At 37.1% G+C, this 21,946-nt stretch overlaps 1 protein-coding gene across 1 annotated transcript in view; it reads right to left on the bottom strand.

Moving 5' to 3' along the window:
- Nucleotides 1-732: 732 nt before the first annotated feature.
- The window catches only part of LIPC (lipase C, hepatic type), a 74,519-nt gene continuing 53,305 nt past the window's right edge, over nucleotides 733-21,946 (bottom strand). The window contains exons 3-10 of the mRNA XM_075160222.1: nucleotides 17,997-18,184; nucleotides 16,203-16,382; nucleotides 13,679-13,796; nucleotides 11,399-11,632; nucleotides 9,734-9,976; nucleotides 5,974-6,094; nucleotides 5,032-5,250; nucleotides 733-1,954 (exon numbers count right to left, since the gene is read on the bottom strand). Coding sequence (XP_075016323.1) covers nucleotides 1,849-1,954; nucleotides 5,032-5,250; nucleotides 5,974-6,094; nucleotides 9,734-9,976; nucleotides 11,399-11,632; nucleotides 13,679-13,796; nucleotides 16,203-16,382; nucleotides 17,997-18,184 — 1,409 coding nt within the window. The 3' untranslated portion in view covers nucleotides 733-1,848. The remainder of the gene's footprint in view (nucleotides 1,955-5,031; nucleotides 5,251-5,973; nucleotides 6,095-9,733; nucleotides 9,977-11,398; nucleotides 11,633-13,678; nucleotides 13,797-16,202; nucleotides 16,383-17,996; nucleotides 18,185-21,946) is intronic.

Genomic DNA, 21,946 nt, shown 5'->3' with positions numbered 1-21,946 from the left:
TTAAGTGATCGATTTTTATATAAACACAGAATATATTGCAGAGCTTTAATAAAACAATTATGTTAGGAAATTTAAGTATTGGGGATAGCAACCTGAAGCATGGAATTAATCACTTAAATTTTTGACATAGAAGGTGGAAATACATTTTCATGTTTAAAAAACCAATTTGCTTCATTGAGCAACATCTTTTAAAGCACAAACCTTCATTTTCAGTGAAGATCTAAAGATTCTTTTACATGGAATTTGTATCTAAATCTATAAATTTTTCTCCTAATGAAGACGCTACTCCAAGTGGCCATCTTAAATATCAGATCAGCTTCATAAATTTACACCTCAGGAAGGACAGCCATTCTCATTTGAAAAGTAAGTACGCTTCAGTTCCCATCGTATTTAGTTAGCCTTTCTGTTTCTGTATTGAATATTCCTGTTTGTTTAAAGGAATGGTAGTTATTGAAAACAGCTTTTAAAAGTTAGGAGTTAATATTCTGAATGCATTCAACATGTGATCACTGTTCATTGCTTACAGGATTGCTAGCTCTGCTCAACTTGTCCTTTTGTCATTATTTTAAAATAAATCTCACTTTAATCCTGATAACATCTGTATATTTTGATTCAAAATTCCCTGCAGTGTCTTGGTATGGAAGATACGCTTTGCTCCAGGTCTTAGGACCATCTTGCACATTTTTTACCATTTAGAGAACATTTAAAACAAATTACATTCAGAATACAGAGTTGTAGAAACAAAATTTTTAATGAATCTTGTGCTTAGCATTACAAAGTGACAAATTAAATACTCTGACATAGCATTGATTTCTATTTCAGTATGCACTAACTATAAAATAAAAATAATCTGAGACAATAATGTTTCTTTACATAGTTTATATTCTGACATAGGAAACGAGAATTGTATATGTTTGAATTTATAAAGTTTGTTTATATGCACTGAAGATGTTTGAAGGTTTTACCATTTTCATTTATTCATGCAGTTTCAAATCACACTAAAATCTGCTATACAGTGATTTAAAATCTAAAAATCTCAGGCCTTACCTGAACAGGTAGATATGATTTTAATGCAAAAGTTAGCTGAAGTTAGTTGTGCTAGAATTGTGTGTAGTATACTAAGCATCATTAAAATAATTAAATTACTAGTAATTTAAATCAGTATTTTAATTAGAATAGTTAAACAGCAAAGCATTTTCCAATAGGACAAAGTTTTGTATAGCATTTTTAGGTGATACAGTTATTTGGCTTGTCATATGGTTATGACAGATAGCTCAAGCATTCTCTATGTTGAGATGGGTTTTAGTTTTTGAATGTTATAAAGTAAAAAGTTCAAGCTCTTTGTTAACAATGTCATCTATTTGGGAATATGTTCTTCTATGAATTATTTAACTCCCCCTTCATTAGGAAATAATTTAGGAAAGTTTTAACTGATAGTAGTCACTATTAGTGTTTCAAAGTATTTAATGGGAAATGAGGCTCCTTTTTTCCCCTTAAATCCAACAAAATGAAATTTTTCAAAGGCTTATGGCAATGATTCTTTCAAATAGTAATCTTTTTATTTCTAGTGAGCAGGTGTTTTTTAAAACTTTAAACAATTTAAAATTGACAGTTGCTGTTGGTGAAATTGCTTGTTGATCATTTTGAGAGTAGGCTCGTAGAAAACAAAGCGCATATTTCAGCTTACCGTTGCATCACAAAATCTAATTTTTGTAATGTATTTTCTTCACCACCTCTGAAAATATCAGGATATTTAAATTTAATATAGCTGTGTATTTTTAAAATATTTTACTAGATGTATAGTATTTTGAATATATTTTGGTGAGTAGTTGTTTTTTGTCTTCTTGCTCATTTTCTGTTTTGTCTCCGAAAGCGATCTTCACACCTCACAAATGTTTTCTCTTGGGCTGGATGAAGGTGAATGTTGTCAATGCTTTGAGAACAAAATGTCATTCTAGAAAGAAAACACAGCACGTAAGCATAATGTTACTTTTTAGGGCTACTATCTGTATAAAACATGCTCTCTAGATACACTGAATCTGACTTTCTTTATCCTGTCTTTTACAGGAAAGTATCTGATTGCTTTTATAGGCTTGTGAGGAAAGAGATGTATCTGGCTGCCAGATAGTAAGTACAGAGTAAAAGGAGGAGGCAAATCCTGTGTCCTGAGAGCGTTATGCCTCCATATCATAAACAGCATGCTGTTCTCCATAGCATACCTTCACAGTGATTTGGTCTTTGTATTCCCAGTGGCCATTATAATTGTTTCAACTCTTAATATTACTACTAGGATTGCACTATTTGGCCTGCTAGTACTTAGCTGGACTACTAGTATTTGGTTGTGAGGTTGCTAAAAATCTGTTACGTAGGATGGTAACAATATCAGCAACTACATATGCTACAGAAATGTTTTGCATATTTGGAACTCAAATATGTTGGAATCTGGTATTTTATTGCTCATAATAATCTGTTTATTAACTACTTTCAAAGTTTATGATGTTATGTTGTATCTAAGTGTTTGTCATTAGATAATCTAACAAAGGAAAATTTATCATGTATATAAATATCATGAACATTGTGAGGCGAAGGTACATGGAGATAAAATATTGTCAACAGTTTGTTCAAATGCTGGGGAAAGCACAGGACAACTCAGAACATATGTTGTGTTTACTACCTTCTTTTAATATTGAATTTCCAAAATTGCTAATTCTTCAATCCATGATGTTTGGTCTTTCCAAGAAGACCGAAATCTACACACTCTTTTCTTTGAAGAAAATACTTTTCCTTGAGTGTGCTTTGTTTCTCCTTTTAGAATGACTTGATAATCTCTCATTCTCCTCTCGAGCATTAATACGCTATTTCAACAGGAACATGTCATTCCCATTCCCATGACAAGCCCAAATTGCACAGCACAAAACCCATCAGTATCCATTAAAATCTTGACACAAACTCACACTTCTGCTTGCAGCAAAAAAAATTCTAAGGAGCATTAGGTACCTGAAGATACCAGCATTGTTTTTTGTTAGTATAATAACTGCCCACCTCAGTTACCCATTTCCTAGGATTTCTTTATAGTACATCAGTAGTAATTGGCTTGTGCCCGGTTATTGACACAGCTGTATTGGAGAGGAGCTTTCTGGTTAGAAAAATGAGTATACCTGACATAATCCCTGCACAGCCTTCATACTTTTTTTCTCAAGGTACAAAAGTCTGTATTTAAACAGAGCTCTCTAATTTGCGGTGTATACTATACTGTAATTTGCTTTGGCAGCTAGGTCAGTACTAGGTCAGATTTGGGATCATTTCTTTTGAAACAGCAGGAGATACTATAGAATTTTTTTTTTTTGTTATGGTAGGAGCATGTGCCAAGTGCTGGGTTAGGAGAGGAAAATACCTACAAAATACATTTTCAGGGGGACAAAACCGAAGAAAATATGATGCTTCCTCTGCCCCCCAGCACACGCAGATTGTCTTACGAAAATGTTTCTTTAAATTGTCTAATTTGTCTTTTGTGTCAGTATCAAGGAGATGCAGCTCTGCCAATAAGTACTGTTCCACAGAAGGTCTGCAGTAGTTATAACAGGTACTGGTAAGAAAGAGACTGTAACAAGGAAAAATCACCTTCAAAGACTGAGCCACAGTTACAAGGCAAGACATGCTTTTCTCATTAACCTTAATTAAACTGCTCAGTTAAAATTTCTCAAAGGATTGAAGTGGTGGGAATCACTACAAGTTTTGTTATTCTGTCTTCTGGCTGAAATTTCTCTGTGTGAATAAGCAGTTTCAAAAGTGTTATTAGCATTGCTGTATGTAGAGAACAAGGCCGCTCAGACTTGGTGATCCAGTTTCAAAGCAATCAGCAGGGGAAAAAGGAAAAAAGAACCACCTCACCCCCCACCCCCCAAAAAAAACCCCACCAAAACAAATGAACAAACAAACAAACAAAAAACCCAGAAAAACCCGAACACAGACTTCAGTTCTTCAGTTTGCATTCAAAAATGTTTTTATTTCTCCAGAAAACTGCTCTCTGATGCTACTTCAGAGTTCAGCTGACAAAATTCACATCGCTGAATTCATACTATAGAAAAAAGCACAACCAGATCGCAAAAATTACTGTCAAATACCAGTGAAAGTGTGGTATGTAGAAGTATAGATAGTCTTTTTGTTTTCCAGGACTGCTCACATTCTGTTTGCCCACTACAGAAATTTCAGAATGTCTGTAGTTGAAACTTTGCTTCCACAGTTTATCACTCCAGGAGCCTCTTATACAGCCTGCAGAGTGTGAAATTCATTATCAACTATCAGACACTGGATGGCTTTTAAATGAATGAGACAAAAATAAGGGAATTTTATGATAAAACCCTTAACTTCAATGACTAATCAGATGACTGTGTGGTTCTGCATGTGGTCCTTCTAATGAGTACTTTCAAGAATGGTGATGCTGAATTTCTCTATGAAGTAGGTATTGAAAGTCAAATAATTAAGATTTGGCATATTTTTTGTTAATAGAACTTTGAATTTTTCATGGCCTTAGTGTTGGAGTCAATATTTATCTTACATAATATTTTGTTTCTTTGAAATTTCGTATGGTCCTTATGGAGTGAGATAATCACATTCTAAAAATAAGTCAGAAACTGTAATCAGTTATTGTCATTAATTGTGTAGAAAAATTGCATTGCAGAACTTGTTTAAAATTATTCCTTGGATCTGTGTGCTAATTCCTTCTCTATCCTCTATTCCCAAGTATCAATAAAATTGTCAGCCAAGGTTATTGTGCCTTAAACTCAGATTAGTGGCAGTGGTGAGCCAGAACATTTCCCACTAGTCATTTCTGACCTGAGAACAAAAAAATTCTTTAAGTCACTTAAAAATCATGCAGTCTGATCTGAGGGGGAGGGAGGAAGCCAGAAGTTGTACATGGATAAATTCACCATTGGTGTGAATGCTGGGACTCAGATGCTTGTATCTGAACTAGGATAACCCGTGTGCCAAACATCTGTGGTGTTATTACAGTGTTTTCATTACACTTACTTTTGCTGTGTTTCCCCCGCTTTCACTCTTATTGTCTTCACTATAAGTCCTGGTCGACGGGTGCCTTTTGTCCATGGTATTATGGTTTGAACTGTGTCCCAGATATTTTCCCAAACTGCAGTTCCTTCCCATTTGAACTTGATCATTATTAGCTCACCAATATCGGTGTCCAGGGTGATGAGAAAAGAGTAGGTTTTATTCCCATTAATACCTTCAACTCTGCAGAAAACAAAACCAGAATAATGCTGTCTTAATTATTATGGATTAAAGTGAGGGAAAAAAAAAAGTTTATCTTCTCTTTAAAACCAAAGAACTGTGTTTCCTCCTCCTTCTCCAGGAGGGAACATTACTGTCTCTAGGATACTCTTCCTCCAGGTGCATAAAGTGGTGAAATAATGACAACTTGCTAGAAAAGAAGCAGAAGTGGGAGAAGCTTGAGCAGCTGGTGAAGCACTAGTAGTTTCCGACAGTGAAAGAAAAGGTGTCCCATAATAGCATCTAGGTTATGTCTTATGTCTGCTAGAGCAAATGCTGACCCACACTGTTGCCTTTGCTTTTGTTAATACAGATAGTGTCCATCATGAGAAATATCCAAAATTCTTTACCTTAATTACAGCTGCTTATTTATTTGTGTTTTAATTGATTAGACCTCCCTGTGTTAGCCATGGGATGGACCGAAGATAAGTGGACAGGACAATGTTCACAGAAACTTCCAAGATTACTAAGTTTGTTTTATAGAGATTTTTCATGCAAAAGCTGTATGAACATTGTAAAAGTTTGTGATTTTTAGAGGGTATGGGTGAAGAGAGGACAATTTCCAGTTCATCTTCACTTAGTTGTACTAAGCCATTTCACTCATAGCATGATTATGTACATGATATGGTATTACAAATTAGCACCTTGTTTCCCAGTTGTACAATGACATGTAATATCAATACTCACAGTGTGATGGGCAGGTTTTTAGCATCCTCCTTAGTGCCTGTCAGAGAGATGGTAAAAGTCGGGTCTATCTGCTTGCCTTGGATTTCATTGATGAAGTGGATCTTGAACTGATAATGATAGACTGTAGAAAGGAATAATTTGCGAAGTGACGAAATTAATGGTCAAAAAAGCAATAGATTTCTCAGGCAAAAGATTTTTGCCTTTCAGAGAAGAAACTTGATTGATATTCCATTTTATTTTTTAAACTAATTTGTTGCAATTAAAACATCATCATTTTTTCTGATTATTGCTGTACTGTGTAATCCCTTAGGGTTTGAGGCCCTGTTGCTCTATTTAAAAGGATGGAGAAAAAAGGTAACCTGGGCTGAGTTCCCTTTGTAGGATAAAACATTCTTCCATGAGAAATATTTCAGCTTTTCTGAAGTTTAATTGTTAGAATTTCTGGCAAGCCCTCCATCTAATCACCAGACAAATCCTTATGACTGGACATGGCTCGAGATGTATGACACAGATTGAAGACCTTATGCAATGTAATCAGGCTTTTTCTCTGATCGGCTAGAAAATTGCCCTGCAAAAACAGATGACTCACAAACTTTCCTTGACTGCATAATGATACATTGTGCTTCACATGCATCCGCTAACAATACGACTTTGTTCAAGCACATTATTATAAGAAAGATGTCATTAATACTTTGAGATTTGGTGGGTTTCTAGAAGAAGAGTGTTTAGGAAAGTCTTTGAACTGAATATTGTCACAATGAAGAATGCCTACAAAATCATCAGCGTACTGATTACGAGCAGTTTGACATTTAGTAAGTTACTGGGGAAAAAAAAAACAAATAACATACAGTTAGAGGCCATGTGTACACAGATATTGTCGGCTAGATTTGAATGTCCAAAACTCTTCTGTCTGGTGATTCTACCAGCCACCTTCCTGACAAAATTGATAGATTTAGGTGTTAATTAAGAAAACCCAAAGACCACGGAGTATTTGGAAGAATTAGGGGTGTTGGATTTATCCTTGCAATCTGGTCAAGTTACACATGGGAAACTGTTGTGGTAAATGTTATTGCACACTAGTTTTTGAGTAGAAAGATGCTCTTTCCTCATTTCTTCTCCTAACCCACTTCAGGCTTCACTACATCTGAGAATGGCTCCGCCAAACTGCTGAGAGTCATCTTTTTATGTATATGCACAGATAGATTCTGGGATTTTTTGTGCAGCTCTGAGTGTTCACAATGAAAGGTATTTGCTAGAAAAGCTGTATCTTTTTGTTGTTGTTTCATAATTATTGTATGTTTGTGAACAAAGTATTTTCATTTGAAAATGTGTCACTCAGTAGAAAACAAAATGGCTGATTCTTTGCTGCAAAAGTAGGCAGAGAGGCTTGTTCACAGATCACTTTTATTACTATCCTGTCTTTCTCTGAGTCTTCTCTCTGTGTAAAAATTGATTGTTCTAGTGTATGTTCTGATAAAGCTTAGGCTTTTGCTGTGGTTATAATGCTCACTTTAAGGAAAAAGGTGAGCATATTCGTATAAAAACTCTGACTCAGGGTCCCATTGAAGCTTTATTATAAACGTTAACTCTTTGTAACAACTATTTTTTGTTTGAACTGGATTAACGTACACTGCAGAATATAAAGCTATTAACTTGAAAAATGAAACATCAGTTTTGTGAAGTCGCAGAGGATTGAGAAGTGTAATGCTGAGATTCTCAAATTTCTTCTGTTTGGGCTTCTCACATGATCTTCAAACATTTTTTTAAGAGCGTTACAAAGATGACATTGTACGCACCCTCCCACAGTTGCTGCCTTGTTTGGGACCTTTTGTGAAAGGAAACCATTGTCTGCGGCACTGGTATCTCCATATGCGCCAAGGACCTTTTTTTGAAGCAAAACCAGTTCCAAGCATAAAAAATGCAACATGTTTCAAATTGAAATCAAAGCCAATAAGACACAGATATTTTACAACAAGCTGAAACTACTTCTGTGTCCAGAGAAGAATGCAACACAGGGATCGCGTTTCTGTGCCCAGGTGTGGTGGTAGCAGACGCCGCATCCTCAGAGCAATTTGCTTTCCTCATTCTGAAGGTGACCTGGCTGTACTGCAGCAAAATTACATCGGGAACTAGACACGGCCTCTAGAATTTTTAAATCTACTTCAAGTAGCTTCCTGAGGCATTTTAAAAAGTATAAGAAGCGATCCAGCAGATTCAGCTGCTCTGAGTATCAGTCAGGGCTGAGCAGAGCCCTCTGGAGTCATCACTGTGTACTTCGCAGCTGCGTTAGCGGAAGACTTCAAAAATTATTTTAAAAGTACCTGAATTTTTGTATTTTTTTAAATCTTTGATATTGCAGTTGAGTACCGGGCACTGTAGGGAAACACGATGTGTAATGCAAGCAGCATTTTTAAGCATTTCTCCTCAGGACTGGAAAGCCCTTGAGTGTCCATGCCAGGGGCGCACTGTCGACATTCAATGTCTTGGCGGGGGACAAGCGGGCTGACCCCCTCCAACAGGAGGGAGGCACCCCCTTTCTGGCTGTGCCAGGCAGAGCGGGCCAGCCCAGGCAGCGGGTGAGGTGATGAGGGACCCTGATGGCTGTGGGGCAGTTCTGGGGGAGCCCGGGGGCAGGCGGGACCCTGGCACTGCCTCAGCGCTGAGGAGAGGTGTGGGGCTGCGGTGCAGCAGGGGCCCAGGTGCTGAGGGGGCTGTGGGAAGGGCAGCGGCCGCTCGGCAGGGAGGTGGGCACACTTCACAAGTCTCCTCCATCCGCGGTGGCCTGTGGCTCTGAGCGGGAGCCCTGCCTGGGCTGCGCCGCGCTCTTGCTCGCCGCACGCCTCATCGATAGCCAGGGAAGGAGGTAGTGAGGAGGAATGCTACGCGCCAGAAGTCCCTGCACCGAACGTCCCTTGGAAGAAGCGTGTCCCTGCCATTCATCCCACACAGTCCTGCTTGTTCTTGCTTTAAAATGTACGTAAACCTTCCCCCTGGCAGGTGAATGTCTGCTCAACAGCAGCAGTCGCCTTGCGGGCTCTCTGACAACTGAGTTGTAACCAGCGTACCGCCGGGCCCAGGCCATTTTGTAATGGAGACTGGCAGATAGGCCCCGTTTCCCTGTCAGACCACTTCCCCTCTGTCTGGTAATATGTGCAAGAAACCACACTGATTGTCTGTCTGAGCTTAGAAAATTGTTACTTTGTGCTGTTGATAGAGTAATTTAATGGAGATAAAGCTAGAGTACCAGTCACTTTATTTTAGTGCCACAGTTCTGCCCTGTGAAAGTTGGTGCTATTTCGTTGTCTATCCATTGTTTGAAAAGTAATAATTTATACGTCATCTTGTAGACTAATTGCAGATAAAATTTGGGCAAACTTGGAACAGGAGGTTTTACAGACCTCCCAGAACAATTATGCTGCTCTTTTGGCTTGGCTGTATGCCTGCATATGTTATAGCAAGGTAGCACAGGCCAGTTGTAGGAAAATCCTGTAGATCAGGACCCTAAGCATCTCTGAGGCTTCAGATCCACAGTAGTCTGTGGCAAGCATGCAGCATGCTTTTTCCCACAGAAATATTAAGAGTCAGGATCTTGATGAAAGGGCATCAAGACGGCCTACAGGGATTCTCAGTTGTCTCAGCAAATTGATTATTCCCATAGATTTTATGAGCTTTAGTAAATGAGTAAATAGGATCACAAAGCTTAGGCTCATTCTCACACTTTCTGATCAATCTGCAGACTGTAACAAGTATTCCCACAAACCTTTGAAAGGCATATGTGCTCTTGTTTTCAAAAAGAGTCGTCTACTTTTTGGGAGCCTTTCCTCCCTGATGTTGTAGCCCAGTGTGTTGCACCGGTTCTTTCTACAGCTGAGGCACATTCCTTTGTTGAAAGTGTTGATGTCGTTGCACCAGTATGCTGTGCTTTGCTTATCGTTGTGAAGCAGAGAGTCGATGAACAAATGAACTGACCTTTCATGGGCACACTTCACAGTTTGAGTGATGCCTGAAAAAATGCAAACAACAAAATTTTGCATGCCTTCTTTACCATTTCAACTGCAGAGGAGTACGGTAACCAACTATAAACATATGTTATTGTTTTCTCCCCACCCCCTTTACTACTAGAACACCATGATTTTGCCTCAGAAATCATACATTGTAGCAACTTTACTTTTAGGATCATCCAAAAATAGTTTGGCTGAACCCACACAATAATAAAATTGAATAATTTGCTGCTTAACCTTCTCTAGCCTGACTGTTTAAGACTGTAAATATGAACCCTGATTTCATTGTCCTGGCTGTTTTGGTCAATATGAAATATAATAGGAGGCTATATGCAGTCTTTCAGATCATGCCACGTTAAAGACAGCAGTCTCATTCTGAACGGTTGAACCCGTTGTCTTTTGGATGCTTACGCGGTAATATCATATTTTGTCCCTATCAGAGTAACAAACTCTCATGTTGAATTGAATTTTGCTTGCAGCTACTACTGGGAAAAAAGGAGCAAAAAATGTATTAAATACATTTAAAAATAATGTATTTATTATATCTGTGTATTAATATATAGATCTGCTTTTACGAGAAGTATCTTTTTCTTCCTTAAGTGAATCAAATTACGAAAATTATTTTCTTCTGTGCAATCGGGATATATCACAATGGACTGTTTTTATATGTCTTCACTGATAAGCTTTTTAGCTGATGCTTGGTTTCACATTTGTCATGAATTGTCTGCTAACAAGTAAGGCCTACTTTTAGATAGTGTGATGATAGTTGAGAAATATTTTTGCAGTGCAATATGCTGGGTGAACAGACTCTTTTGGGGTTTTTCAGTGAACAGTTCTGGTTGTCACTGTGCATCAGTACCTTATCTTTTTTCGGTATGTTTCATCATTTTCTCTATACGTTTATGTGTAGGTACATTGGAAATAAGTTTCTATATATAAAACCTAGCCTGGAACACTGGCAGTCAGGTCCTAGAGAGAGCATCATCTGCGCCGCTGAAGGAGAGGGAGTTGGGAAAAGGTGAACTAAGGAGGTGAGTAGTACAGCCCTGTGTCTTATTTGATGTGAAATAATTAATTGCACACTAGATGAATCTGGCTTAATTAGAGTAAGTTTTCTCATTTCCTCTACTGCTAAAACAAATACCTTTGAAATTATTCAGAAGTGCTTGACAGCAGGATGCACATGGCCTTGTTTTCAGAAGTGCTAGGCAGCCAAATTCCTTACTGGAGTCAGTAAGAACAGTTTGAACTCAATACATGTAAAAATCAGATAACCAATTTCTAGAAAAGAAAATTTCCTTGCATATAATGAGATAATACTCCCATTAGATACTGCTTAAGACCATAGAGGTACGTAAAGTTTCCCAGAGATACTGTTGGTGCAGCTGCAGTGCTGCTTCCCGTTTTGTGCCATTGGTTCTTACCGGTGATTCCGTATTGTGCAATGTGGTTATACACATGCATGATGTGACAGCCAGGCTGAAAGGTGCCTCCGTTGGGATAGAAGTCGAAATGAGCCACAGGCTGCTTGATGCCAACACTGAGGCCCATGTGCTGTTTAGTGAATGTATGAATTGCGTCTACGAAGTTTGCATCATCTGGAGATAAACGGTCTGTTGGTGACATTCCTTCAAACAAGGGACCGGCGGGGTCAAGGCCTGCAATAAATGCAAATAATCCAGTTGTGATGTAGTGCAAATGGGCTGTTCTTTAACTGTTATGAGAAAAGTCTGTGATAAATATTTTAAAATAGCATTGGTACTTTACAAGGTCTTTCACTGATAGAAACAATGCTAGGAACACTTGTCCTGCAGAGAGTACGTGGTTACACCAAAAGGTAAAGTAAACACAGGCACTGTGATAAACAGTAACTGCTACATGCACAAGGACACAGGCCCAGAGATAGATGTGTTTGTTATAGACAAACCATGCTCACTACTGCTTTGTCACTTCAGGGATGTTTACTTAATTTTGTTCTTTCATACTCTAGAGGTCGTGCATTTCAGAGGCCCTTTTGAAGACACCAGTCCCACAACAAGGTTGACTTTTAGCCCACATTTGGGAACTGAAACTTTATAAAGCTTCGCTTATTGCTTAAAAGAGCTATATGTCTGCTAGATGTTGTTTATAAGAATTTTTCAATTTTCAAAGTCTTCAACTCAAATTATTACAATGTTATATATGTATACATTATATACATATATGGTATTCAGAAAAATAATATTCCACTTAGGGAGTCTTACTGATTTTTAGTTTGCTGGATATTTTTGTATGGTGCTCTTTTTGGTTGGGAACTGATTTATGGAAAAGGACTGCCTCCGTAGTTTAAAGCTGCCTTCAGTTTTGAGGACAAGCTTTTAAATTTGAGATTCTTCAGTTGGTACTATGGACTAACATAGTTGCATAGATGTAACTGGACAAGACTAGTAACACAGGCTATAAGTAGGGATGTCACCCTGAAGCCATACATTTCCTTTTTATTTTTAATAGCTTTTATCGCTATGAATTTTTAAAGCTTATTGTTACAAGTCGGATAATTTTTGCTTAAGAATGCATATAGCTGTTACAATAAATAATGTGTTTTAATGTTTTTTTACTTATCCATTATCGAGGTTTGATGTACTAATATGGTTTGAACAAGCAGTGCTAATGAACTAAAGTCATTCAGTGTATACACAGGTGTAATATCAGACATACTGTGTAAAATCAGCTTCTTGGCATGCAGGCACCGGTCACAAGAGCTGATTGTATAAGGGACTGTGGAATGTGGCAACGAATCCAAGATCAGAATCAGGACTTCAAACTACAGTCATGCATATTTGCCTCACTCCCAAATCAGATTAAAGTAAAACGTTTTCTCTGATAACTTAAATGTAGCTGATGTGGGCCTCGTGTAAAACACACTCCTGTTTTGGTTTTGTTTGGTTTTGGTTTTTTTTTTTTTAAGCTGTCACTGTGCATTAGATGTGGTACTGTATACACTGTATCAACAACCTTATAAATATTATATTTGTGTTACACTCACAATTAGCACAGTTACAAAACATTACAGAAGGTTCAAAATGCCACTAGTCAAAACAATCAAGTGTTATGTTTAACTTTGTTTGCTTTAAGCATCTATTAGGGATACTCTAATGATATGCCTCTTGTAAAATGCAATCCAGGACTGTCATTTTTGCTACAGGAGAAATGACTTTAATTCACTGTATGAGCAATGTACCACAGTTGAAATCTCAAGCACAGCTAGACAATTTCCTCTAAGGTAATTTTCTTTTTAAAATTAGTTGCTAACAATGAACAGTGTATTTGAATGGCTTTGGGTCAAGATAGTGACCAAAGATCCAAGGTTAGTGGCTTACATTTAGTTTAAGGTGTTACTGGGAATGGATACGAGGTAAATTCAAGCAACATGCAACTTGTATCTTTGGTTTATGATTTGTAGTCCCCATGCTTGTATATTCTATATGTCATAATTTGGACTGAGATAGGAAAGATCAAAGCTAGAGATACTATGATACCTCATTTTGAAAAGTGTTTTCATTAAATTTTCTAAATCTAATTTCTAAACCAATGGGATGAAACTTTTAAACTGTGGCAAATACTGCTATTCAACACCTAAATATTGATATGACATTGATATGTCAAATATCTATGTAACTTAAATCAGTTGACTGTTACATTTCTTAAAATTATAAGTCTTTTACCAGTAATTCTTCCAATCTTGTTCGTACCGCTGATATAACTTCCAGCAAATCCTGAAACATGAGCTCCTAGGCTGTACCCAATTAGATGAGCATTGCTTCTGGAAAATTGAATGGATTCCTGGAAGATAGTGGCAGCTTGATTTAGATGCAGAAAATGTGAAAAGTAAATAGTGAAATACTTACTGCAAGCTGGGAATGCCCTGAATTGCAACACAAGAAATTTGCATGTTGATGATGGAGGTTGAATGAAGTGCGTGGATCATGCACTAAATTTCTTCACTGGGTGAATGTTATTCCTTGCCTCCTTTTCATGCAGCAGGAAAATGCCACATATTTAGGCACTGCTACTTATGTGGTATGCTCAGCAAAACCATCAACACAGATAGGATTTTTGTTGCTGTTTGTTACAAGTGATGCAAATACGTATTGCCTTTTGTCTGCAGCATTTGACTTTCCTATGACTATAAAATGGGTATCTGTCCTTTAACTTCAGTGTAAAACAATCCTTTATAGAAAGTGCCTTGCTTTTTTTTGCCTGAGATACTAGCACAAGCCAAATTAAAAGCCAAAGTATCAAAACATTGATCAGACATGCTAAATGATTCGGCAATGACATTTCTTGGACTGATTTGTACAAAACTGGGTATCTGAACTGAGACAAACCTATTGAAGCAGAATTGGCCTCAAGCCCTTCTTTCTACCTAATCAATACTATCTGCATCTTAAGCATTTCATCTGAGCTGCAAGGCTCAAAGTTTTTCTGACTTGTAAAGAAAAATGTGACATATTTTTCTTGCAGGAAAGGCAAACTTCTGTTTTAATTTCATTGTTGATACTGCCTATCCCAGTAAAGTGGCTTTGCAGTCTCAATACCTGCCTCTTGTGAAACTCGGCAACCTTCTTTTGAAAGAGGCAGTTCTTAGAAATCACAAGATCTGACCAATTTTCTTGGCAGGTGTCATTGAGATGGATGCTATTGAGATTGTTACTGATCATGGCCTATTAACTCTTGGATTAAGAGCGCTAAGATTTACTTTATTTTTATTCTTTATTAAAATGTTGCACAGCACTGCAGTTTTTGTTACATCCATTTGAGGATATTTCAGATACTCGCCTACTTGTAAGCAGACAAAAGCATAGCAGAAAGATAGTTATGGGTGTCAGAATGAAGGGGTTTTTAACTGTTAAACTCAGGAGGGGTTCTTCTTAACAGAAGGAAGGTTTACTGCTTGAACATGCTCAATTGAATGCTGTGAAAATTTATGGTATATTTAAATCCTGGAACATATCATGGAATAAGAGAATCTACCTACAATGCTAGAGCAAAGAGTCATTTATTCAAGCCTCGATTTGTTTGCTGACACTGGAGAAATCACAGACTGTCTTTATTGTTGACGATGTGGTGTGTCATCCTGGGAACTGAACAAAGTCCAGCGTTTGATTCATTCAATAATTAAACAGCTTCAAAATATGACTTTAGCTCCAGCAACTTAAACTACATTTGACCAAGAGCTAAGGTTTCTTGTAATGTCTCAGAGAAAAATAGTGACTCTGGCTCTTCTGCCGTCTCTTTTGTACCTGTTGTCCCTAACTGGGCATGGTATCTGACAACTTCTTCTAGCCGTGCTGTTCCTGTTGAAAGCAGCTTAGCCCTTCAGCAGTATTTGCTACAAATCTTTCAGCTTTGCAGTGTATTTCCCTTCCACCTTAGGCCTCGCTGTATTTAAATTAATGTATTCAAAAATTCATCGTGAGGTACAGAAGTATAGTTTCATTTCAAATTAGGTAGCTTAAATTAGTACTAGAGATAGATGAAATAAGAGTTGCTTAGGGTGCCTGGTTTGTATGTAAATAGTGCTGGAGACCAGTGATCCCTTGCAGACTTGTCTGCAGCCTTTTCAGTCCAGCCATGGCCACTGCTCCCAATGTAGCAGGAGTTTTGGAAAGTAGTCACTACATTAGTGTGGCTTTGTACTCGCTACTGCCTCCATGTTATCTGCTTTGTGAGGCATGTCTGTCCTCTTAAAAGGTCTCCTTTTACATTCTGGATCTCTAAGCCATTATTTTAGAATAATCTTTGGGGAACTGAGGCAAAAATCAGACACAATGTCATGCTTGAATTCTGCATTAAAAGCAGAAATTAAGCACAGATAACATAAACACATTTTACTGAACTAACCACTTGCGAATGATAACGTGTGCCTGCTTTCAAAGTGTGGGACTCTGTCAGCTGTCTGCACCGATGCTAATTGAGAAGCTAAAGTAGCATGAAATTATCTCACCTCTAAAGATAGATCAAAATATTTTAATAAACAAGACCACTTGCTTTTTTCTCTTGCATGATGAAAGTTTTACGATGCCATAGCAAAGTTTATGGAAGAAAAACTTGCCATGTATTAAAGAAATGTAAGTGATTGAAATGAACAGCATTAACCAGCATAGTATTTCAGAAAGGTGGTAGAAGCATAAGAACAGGTAAATAGGTCTTTTCCAGAGAAACATGTGTTGATCTGGGAGCTCTTACCTCCAGCCATTCCAGGAAGTCTGCTATCTCCTGTCCTATGAAGCGTGTATTCTGTACAGCAATGGGATAGTGCTGGTGAGCAAATGTAAGCCAGTCTGCAATGATCACATTAATTTGTTTATGCTGAGACTTCAGCGCTGCTGCCATTTTCCAAATCCAACCTTCTAACATCCCATCCACCTGTTTTATTCAAAACAAAACAGAAAACTAGAAAAACATTCTTAAGGGAATGCAGTCTTGTGAAAAGCTCAAGGAAACAAAAAAACATAATATAAACAAGGAGGGCTTGATGCTGATAACTAGATTTTAGGGGCTTCAGCAAGCTTCAGCGCTGAGAATCTTTGGGGTTTGGTGGGCAAAAAAATGTAAGGATCAATGTAAGACCTGTATAATAATTTGTCTTGCGATATGAACTCTTTTCAGTGAAATGATGTCCCTAAATAATTTCACTCAGCCTAAGATAATTGGTATTACTGATTAAAAAGACAGACAGAAATGCCCAGAAAATTTCTAATTTCATTCAAGAGCAGCTGTCCCTGTAAATTTAAGCTAAAAGGGTTGGAGAGGGAGGGAAGCTGGAGGATTGCAGATCAGCGGGCATTTACCTTCTACAGCCATTCTGGTTTGAAATCTGCTTTTTTTTTTTTGTCATTCTTTTTTTTTTTAAGAACCTGATCACAATTTCCTTACTAGCATCCAAGGCTGCTTCTGATTTGATGGACCAGAATTATTATTTAATCTATCGGATTTAATTGTTGCTCTTGTTGCATGTATTTGCTCAATTGATAGAACATCCTTATTTCATCTGGTGTTTTAATAGAATTTGGGAGTCTCCGTTCTGGATTTCCATATATATTCCTCTAAGAGACCAACCCCTCTGCAGATTAAGCTAATATGAGTCATAAACTTCAATGGCAGCAGCTTCAGGTCCATGGTTTGTCTTTGAGGAGGGTATAGGTTTTGAACAAATTCTTATTTGGGAGGCTTGGCTAAATAATCTAGGGCAATATTTTATCCGAAGTCAGCTCTGCTGTTATTTGTTAAGAGAGTTATATGCATCAAGGGTGGTGTTCAGAGTTTCTCTACGTATTTGCAGATGTGCAATGATCTGTTTTACCAACTTATGTGATGACATTGGTTCTATCAGAATCAAGGATCTGTTAAAATGACATTATTTCTTATCCTGCCTTTTCTTTTGTTTCTTTTTCAACTGAGAAGCTGATCAAAAGTAACTCTTAGTACTGCTATGTTTTGGAGAAAAGTTTTTGTGGTGAATTTTTTTTTTTCCCCACAGTTTCACTGGAAGCAGTTCAGTGATAATTCATTGACGTTGAAGGCTTCATTTTCAGCTGAAGGGGCTTATAGAGAAGTTCTCTTTAAAGGTGTATCTGTGAGAAAGATGTGGAGAGATTGTGTGCACTTCTTTTCAATAAGTCTGTAAATATCTGGCAGTGAACATATCAAAGAAATGAAACTGGTATTCAGTCCTCCAGAGGCATAGAACTTTAATTCAGCTACTTTTTCGAACTCTGCTGGCTTTAAACCAGGGCTGAATCTAAGCCTTGGCAAGGGACTCCCATGTGAAAAATTGCTTGTAGACTGCGGTATTCCTTCAGAATCTCAGTGGGGAATATCCACTTCGTATTATTTCTAGCCATGACTGCTACCACGGAAATCCACCATCTTTCTAATCACAACCTTTCTTCTGAAGTTACTTTTGGCACTAGCATAATGAGAAGGAATGTAAATCAAATCAGATGTAGTTTGAATTAAAAATAAAATGGGAGTTCATACCGACCAGCCATGGACTATCATCACCAGAGGAAGAGAAGCATTGAAACTGCATTTGTCAAGAGTCTCCAACTGATTAAAAAAAATTTGACAGCCTTCTTCAGTTGTATCTGTATAGAGTCGAAATTTGGTTTCTAAGTTTTGCTGATCTTTCTTTGTCCTAGTGTGCTGACTCTGTGATCCCAGCGCCTCTGAAATGAAATTCATAACAACAGTCATAATAGCATGGAATCTAAAACCTGAAGAAGTTACTAGTGAAACAGAGTTTATAAGACAAAGTAAACTAGTAAGATTGAAACTCTAGCTATCTATAATTGCTGCCTACTCCAGGTGGGCCTAAACTGTACATTTTGGGTCAAAAAAGTGATCTCTTTCAAAGTTTGAGATGGTCTAGATGTGCCTCTGAGTCCATCTATTTGAACAATAACAATTACACTGGAAATATTGATCTTATTCCTATGGGCCTTTATAGAATGCGTAAGTACAGTACAGGTGTTGTGACTTCACGATGTTAGTGCATGCACAGGCAAGCACATTCATAGGCTATTAACTCTGCAGGGCATATTTTACTAATGTGCATTTGTTAGTAATAAGCAAGCATCATTACACTAAAATAACCGTTTTATTCACTGTTATAACTCTGCTTAGAGAGTTAGGTGACAGCTTAAAACTATTAGGCCACATTGTAAATGATTCTTTTTCTCTAAAAAAGAGAATGTTTTTTCAGTTGTCATATTTTTTGTGGTTTTATCTTTAGATAAAATAGCTTGGTATATATAGGACAGCATTTTCAGAAATGTCTGTTAAGTATGTGAGATGGTATCTGTATTTAAGAAAGTGGGGGCAGGGTGAAGTGTGGTCTTATCAACATTATGAGCTTAGAAGGAAAAACATGAATAAAGAGAAATTGCTGAAAATGGAGTAAAATAAATCAGATGCTTACAAAAAACACATTGTGATATGCAAGCCTGGTGTTTCTTTCTAATAAGACTTCAGACTGTTATTTATCTGAAAATAATCCATATAATAAATTATTACTTAAGCTAGAAAAAATGGGGATTAGTAGAAGAAAATCAGGGTGTGATGAACTAGACAAATAAGAGGTTACAGTTCTTCGTGTTGGAAAGGAAACTTTTAGATTGGAGAGAGTTTACTGATGGAGTTCCTTGGGGAGTGCTATTTGGCTAACCTTGTTTTAATATTTTCATTAAAGCAGCAGGCAGGAAAGGTACAAGACTGACAAAATTTGGGAGGCATTTGCTAATATTGAGGAGACCAAAACGTTAAACACTAAGAGCTAGATGACCTTGAAAATACAGCAACAGAAACAGGTAGAAATCTCATACTGTGAAGTGCAAGATTGTACAGTTGATAGGAATTTCTCTATAAATGGGGCTCATAAATTGGAAGTGACACAAGGGTAAAAAGACTTGACTGTATTAATCAATAACAAAACTGACTATGAGTCACAGCTGTGATTTGGCTGTGAGAAAGGAAAATATAATTCCAAGATGCATCAAGGAAGATCTTTTTGGTAGGAAGAGAGAATGTTAGTGCCAATAAGTTAAGGCACTTATTCACCACATACAGAACAGTGTGCATAGCTCTTGTTACCAAGTTCAGGTGATAACAATTCAAGCTGCCACAGCTGCTCAGCAGCACCACTAAAATGGTCAGGGAGGAGGCTTTTGTTTTAATTAGACCTAACAAATCATGAAATATTCTCAGAGGTGAAAATGAAGTATTTTATTCACTGAGAAAGAAGTTAAAATGATCTGTTGGAACAGAATGCACCTTAGTTAAATTTTAGTTCTTACATTTTTCTTGCATAAAAGTTCCTTAATATAACATTAGTATTATAAATATTGTATTGTATTTTATCTTCTAAGTCAGCACATGTAATTTTTTTTGTACACCACAACTCTTATGTCTGTAGATGTTTTCAGAAAACATATAAAATCATAGCATATTCATTTCTGTATTATATATGCAAATGTATCCTGAGGTTCTAGAACATTGTTGTCTTGATAAGATTTTGATAATTTACAAGGTACTTCTGATACATTTACAGATGAACCTTTATCCTGCAAGTGTATTTAGTCATGGCAAACTCCCATGTTTATACATTTGCAGTAGCAGCATCTTACAATGCACAGTACAAAGAACCCTAACGTGAAAGCATGCTGGTTTTAGATTAGACTGTATTTTTGCCACGTCAGTCTTGTTACAAACTTCATTCAAGGTTTTGTTTTAGTATAATGGTAAGATATGATACAAACAGCATATTTAATTTGGTTAAGTGAATGGCAATTCTGGCAAGAAAACTCCCAAACTGAACTGCACTGGATGTGCATTGTTTTCTGTTTGTCGCTAATTACTGTACATTCCAAGTAACTCCAGGCAATGTTACATTTCATAGCTAGGAAACATTATTGTAGAAAACTATTCAGCCTTTTACAAGAGCTGGAATTTAAAAAGCTTCAAAGTTAGTGAAGGTTTGGTTGTCAAAATTCTTGGCTTCGGTGTCTCACATTTTTCTCTAATTGCACTTTTAACTATGATGGCTAGCTAAGGACTAAGTCTGATCATTGCCTTGTTACAATGTCTACTTAAGAGCATTTCTGTTGGATTTTTTTGCTGGGAGAGGACTCAGTTTCTGAAGAAAGTAATATTAGGAGAAAGTGAATCTAGATAAAGAACCAAAAATTGGAAAGAGTTTTCATGATGTTGATATTCTTAACCTCCGGTTTATTCAGGCTTTGGTGAGTAGTCTCTACACAAAGATAAGCATTGTGTTCTATTTTTAGCACAAAAAGGAAAACAACAAAAAAAAGTAACTTGTGCCTGTTCCATTGTACACATCCTTTCTTTGTTTTATGCCTTGTTTTCATTTTCTTTTCTTTGCAGTGCAAAGGCGCTTTGTCACTATCCATGTTGTTTGTACATATTATAGAAAACAAGTCTAATAAATAGCTGTTTTCTTTATACATCGACTGTGAAAGTGCTTGTGCTGCTTTGATGGGTGAGCTTTTGGCTTGCCAGTAAGTCTGAGAGAGGGAATTAAAAATACAGTTTGAACTTCTATATGGCTGTCAAAAGTTAGAAGTTCCAATAGAATCTCTTGTGTTATTAGACAAAGAACTGCTTCAATCGGTTAATCCATGTAATGACTTGGAGAAGGAAATAGAGTCTGAAGAGCTTGGCTTCTGCAACAGACTCTTGCTAAAAATGTCATACCAGTGACATAACCAACGGGAACTGCAAAGTTTCATAGGTCAGTTTACAAAAACAATAAAATAAAACTGCCAAAATTTTTCCCGTGCTTGTTGCAGCTAAGAGTGCCAAGATCTTTCCGAAACTCAAAAGAGTTTCTCTTTGGAAAATTAGCCCTTACCTAGGTGAGTGAGTTGCTGACTTAATTTCCTTTTTCTCTGAAGATCCTACTCTAACATGAATTCTTTCAGGAAAGGCAATGCAACATGGCCAAACTGATCCATGTGCTATTGTAAATTACCTCCACACAGAGCAGCATGGTAATCAGAGCAAGAAATGTTGTTGTGACTTCTTGATACCCCTTTACTTTTCCTTACTTTGTGTTAATGATGTTTCTATGAGGTGCAGTAAAGACTGTAGCTAAAGGCTGGGTTTATAAATACCACTTAACTAATATAGCAAAATTTCTTGTAAAATGTTTTGGGGTTAGTTTTGGCAGACAAACAAAAACACTTTTAGATTTGACCTGAGATAATAGTGTTTTCTTACCAAAAAGTAAAACCAAAAGACTGATTCCCAGTTGAACAAAATGAAACTTTTTAAAATTGGGATTTTAAAAAAAAATTAAAAAAATAAAAAAAGAGAGACACCTACATACCTGGTAGTAGGTCTAGTAGCCATCTGAATGTAATGCACATTGGGATGTGCAAGATAAGACTTCAGTTATTGTTTCTCACTAT

The sequence above is a fragment of the Calonectris borealis genome, chromosome 11 (genome assembly GCF_964195595.1).
Source record: "Calonectris borealis chromosome 11, bCalBor7.hap1.2, whole genome shotgun sequence".
Taxonomy (NCBI): domain Eukaryota; kingdom Metazoa; phylum Chordata; class Aves; order Procellariiformes; family Procellariidae; genus Calonectris; species Calonectris borealis.
This window is presented reverse-complemented; position numbering and strand designations above follow the sequence as displayed.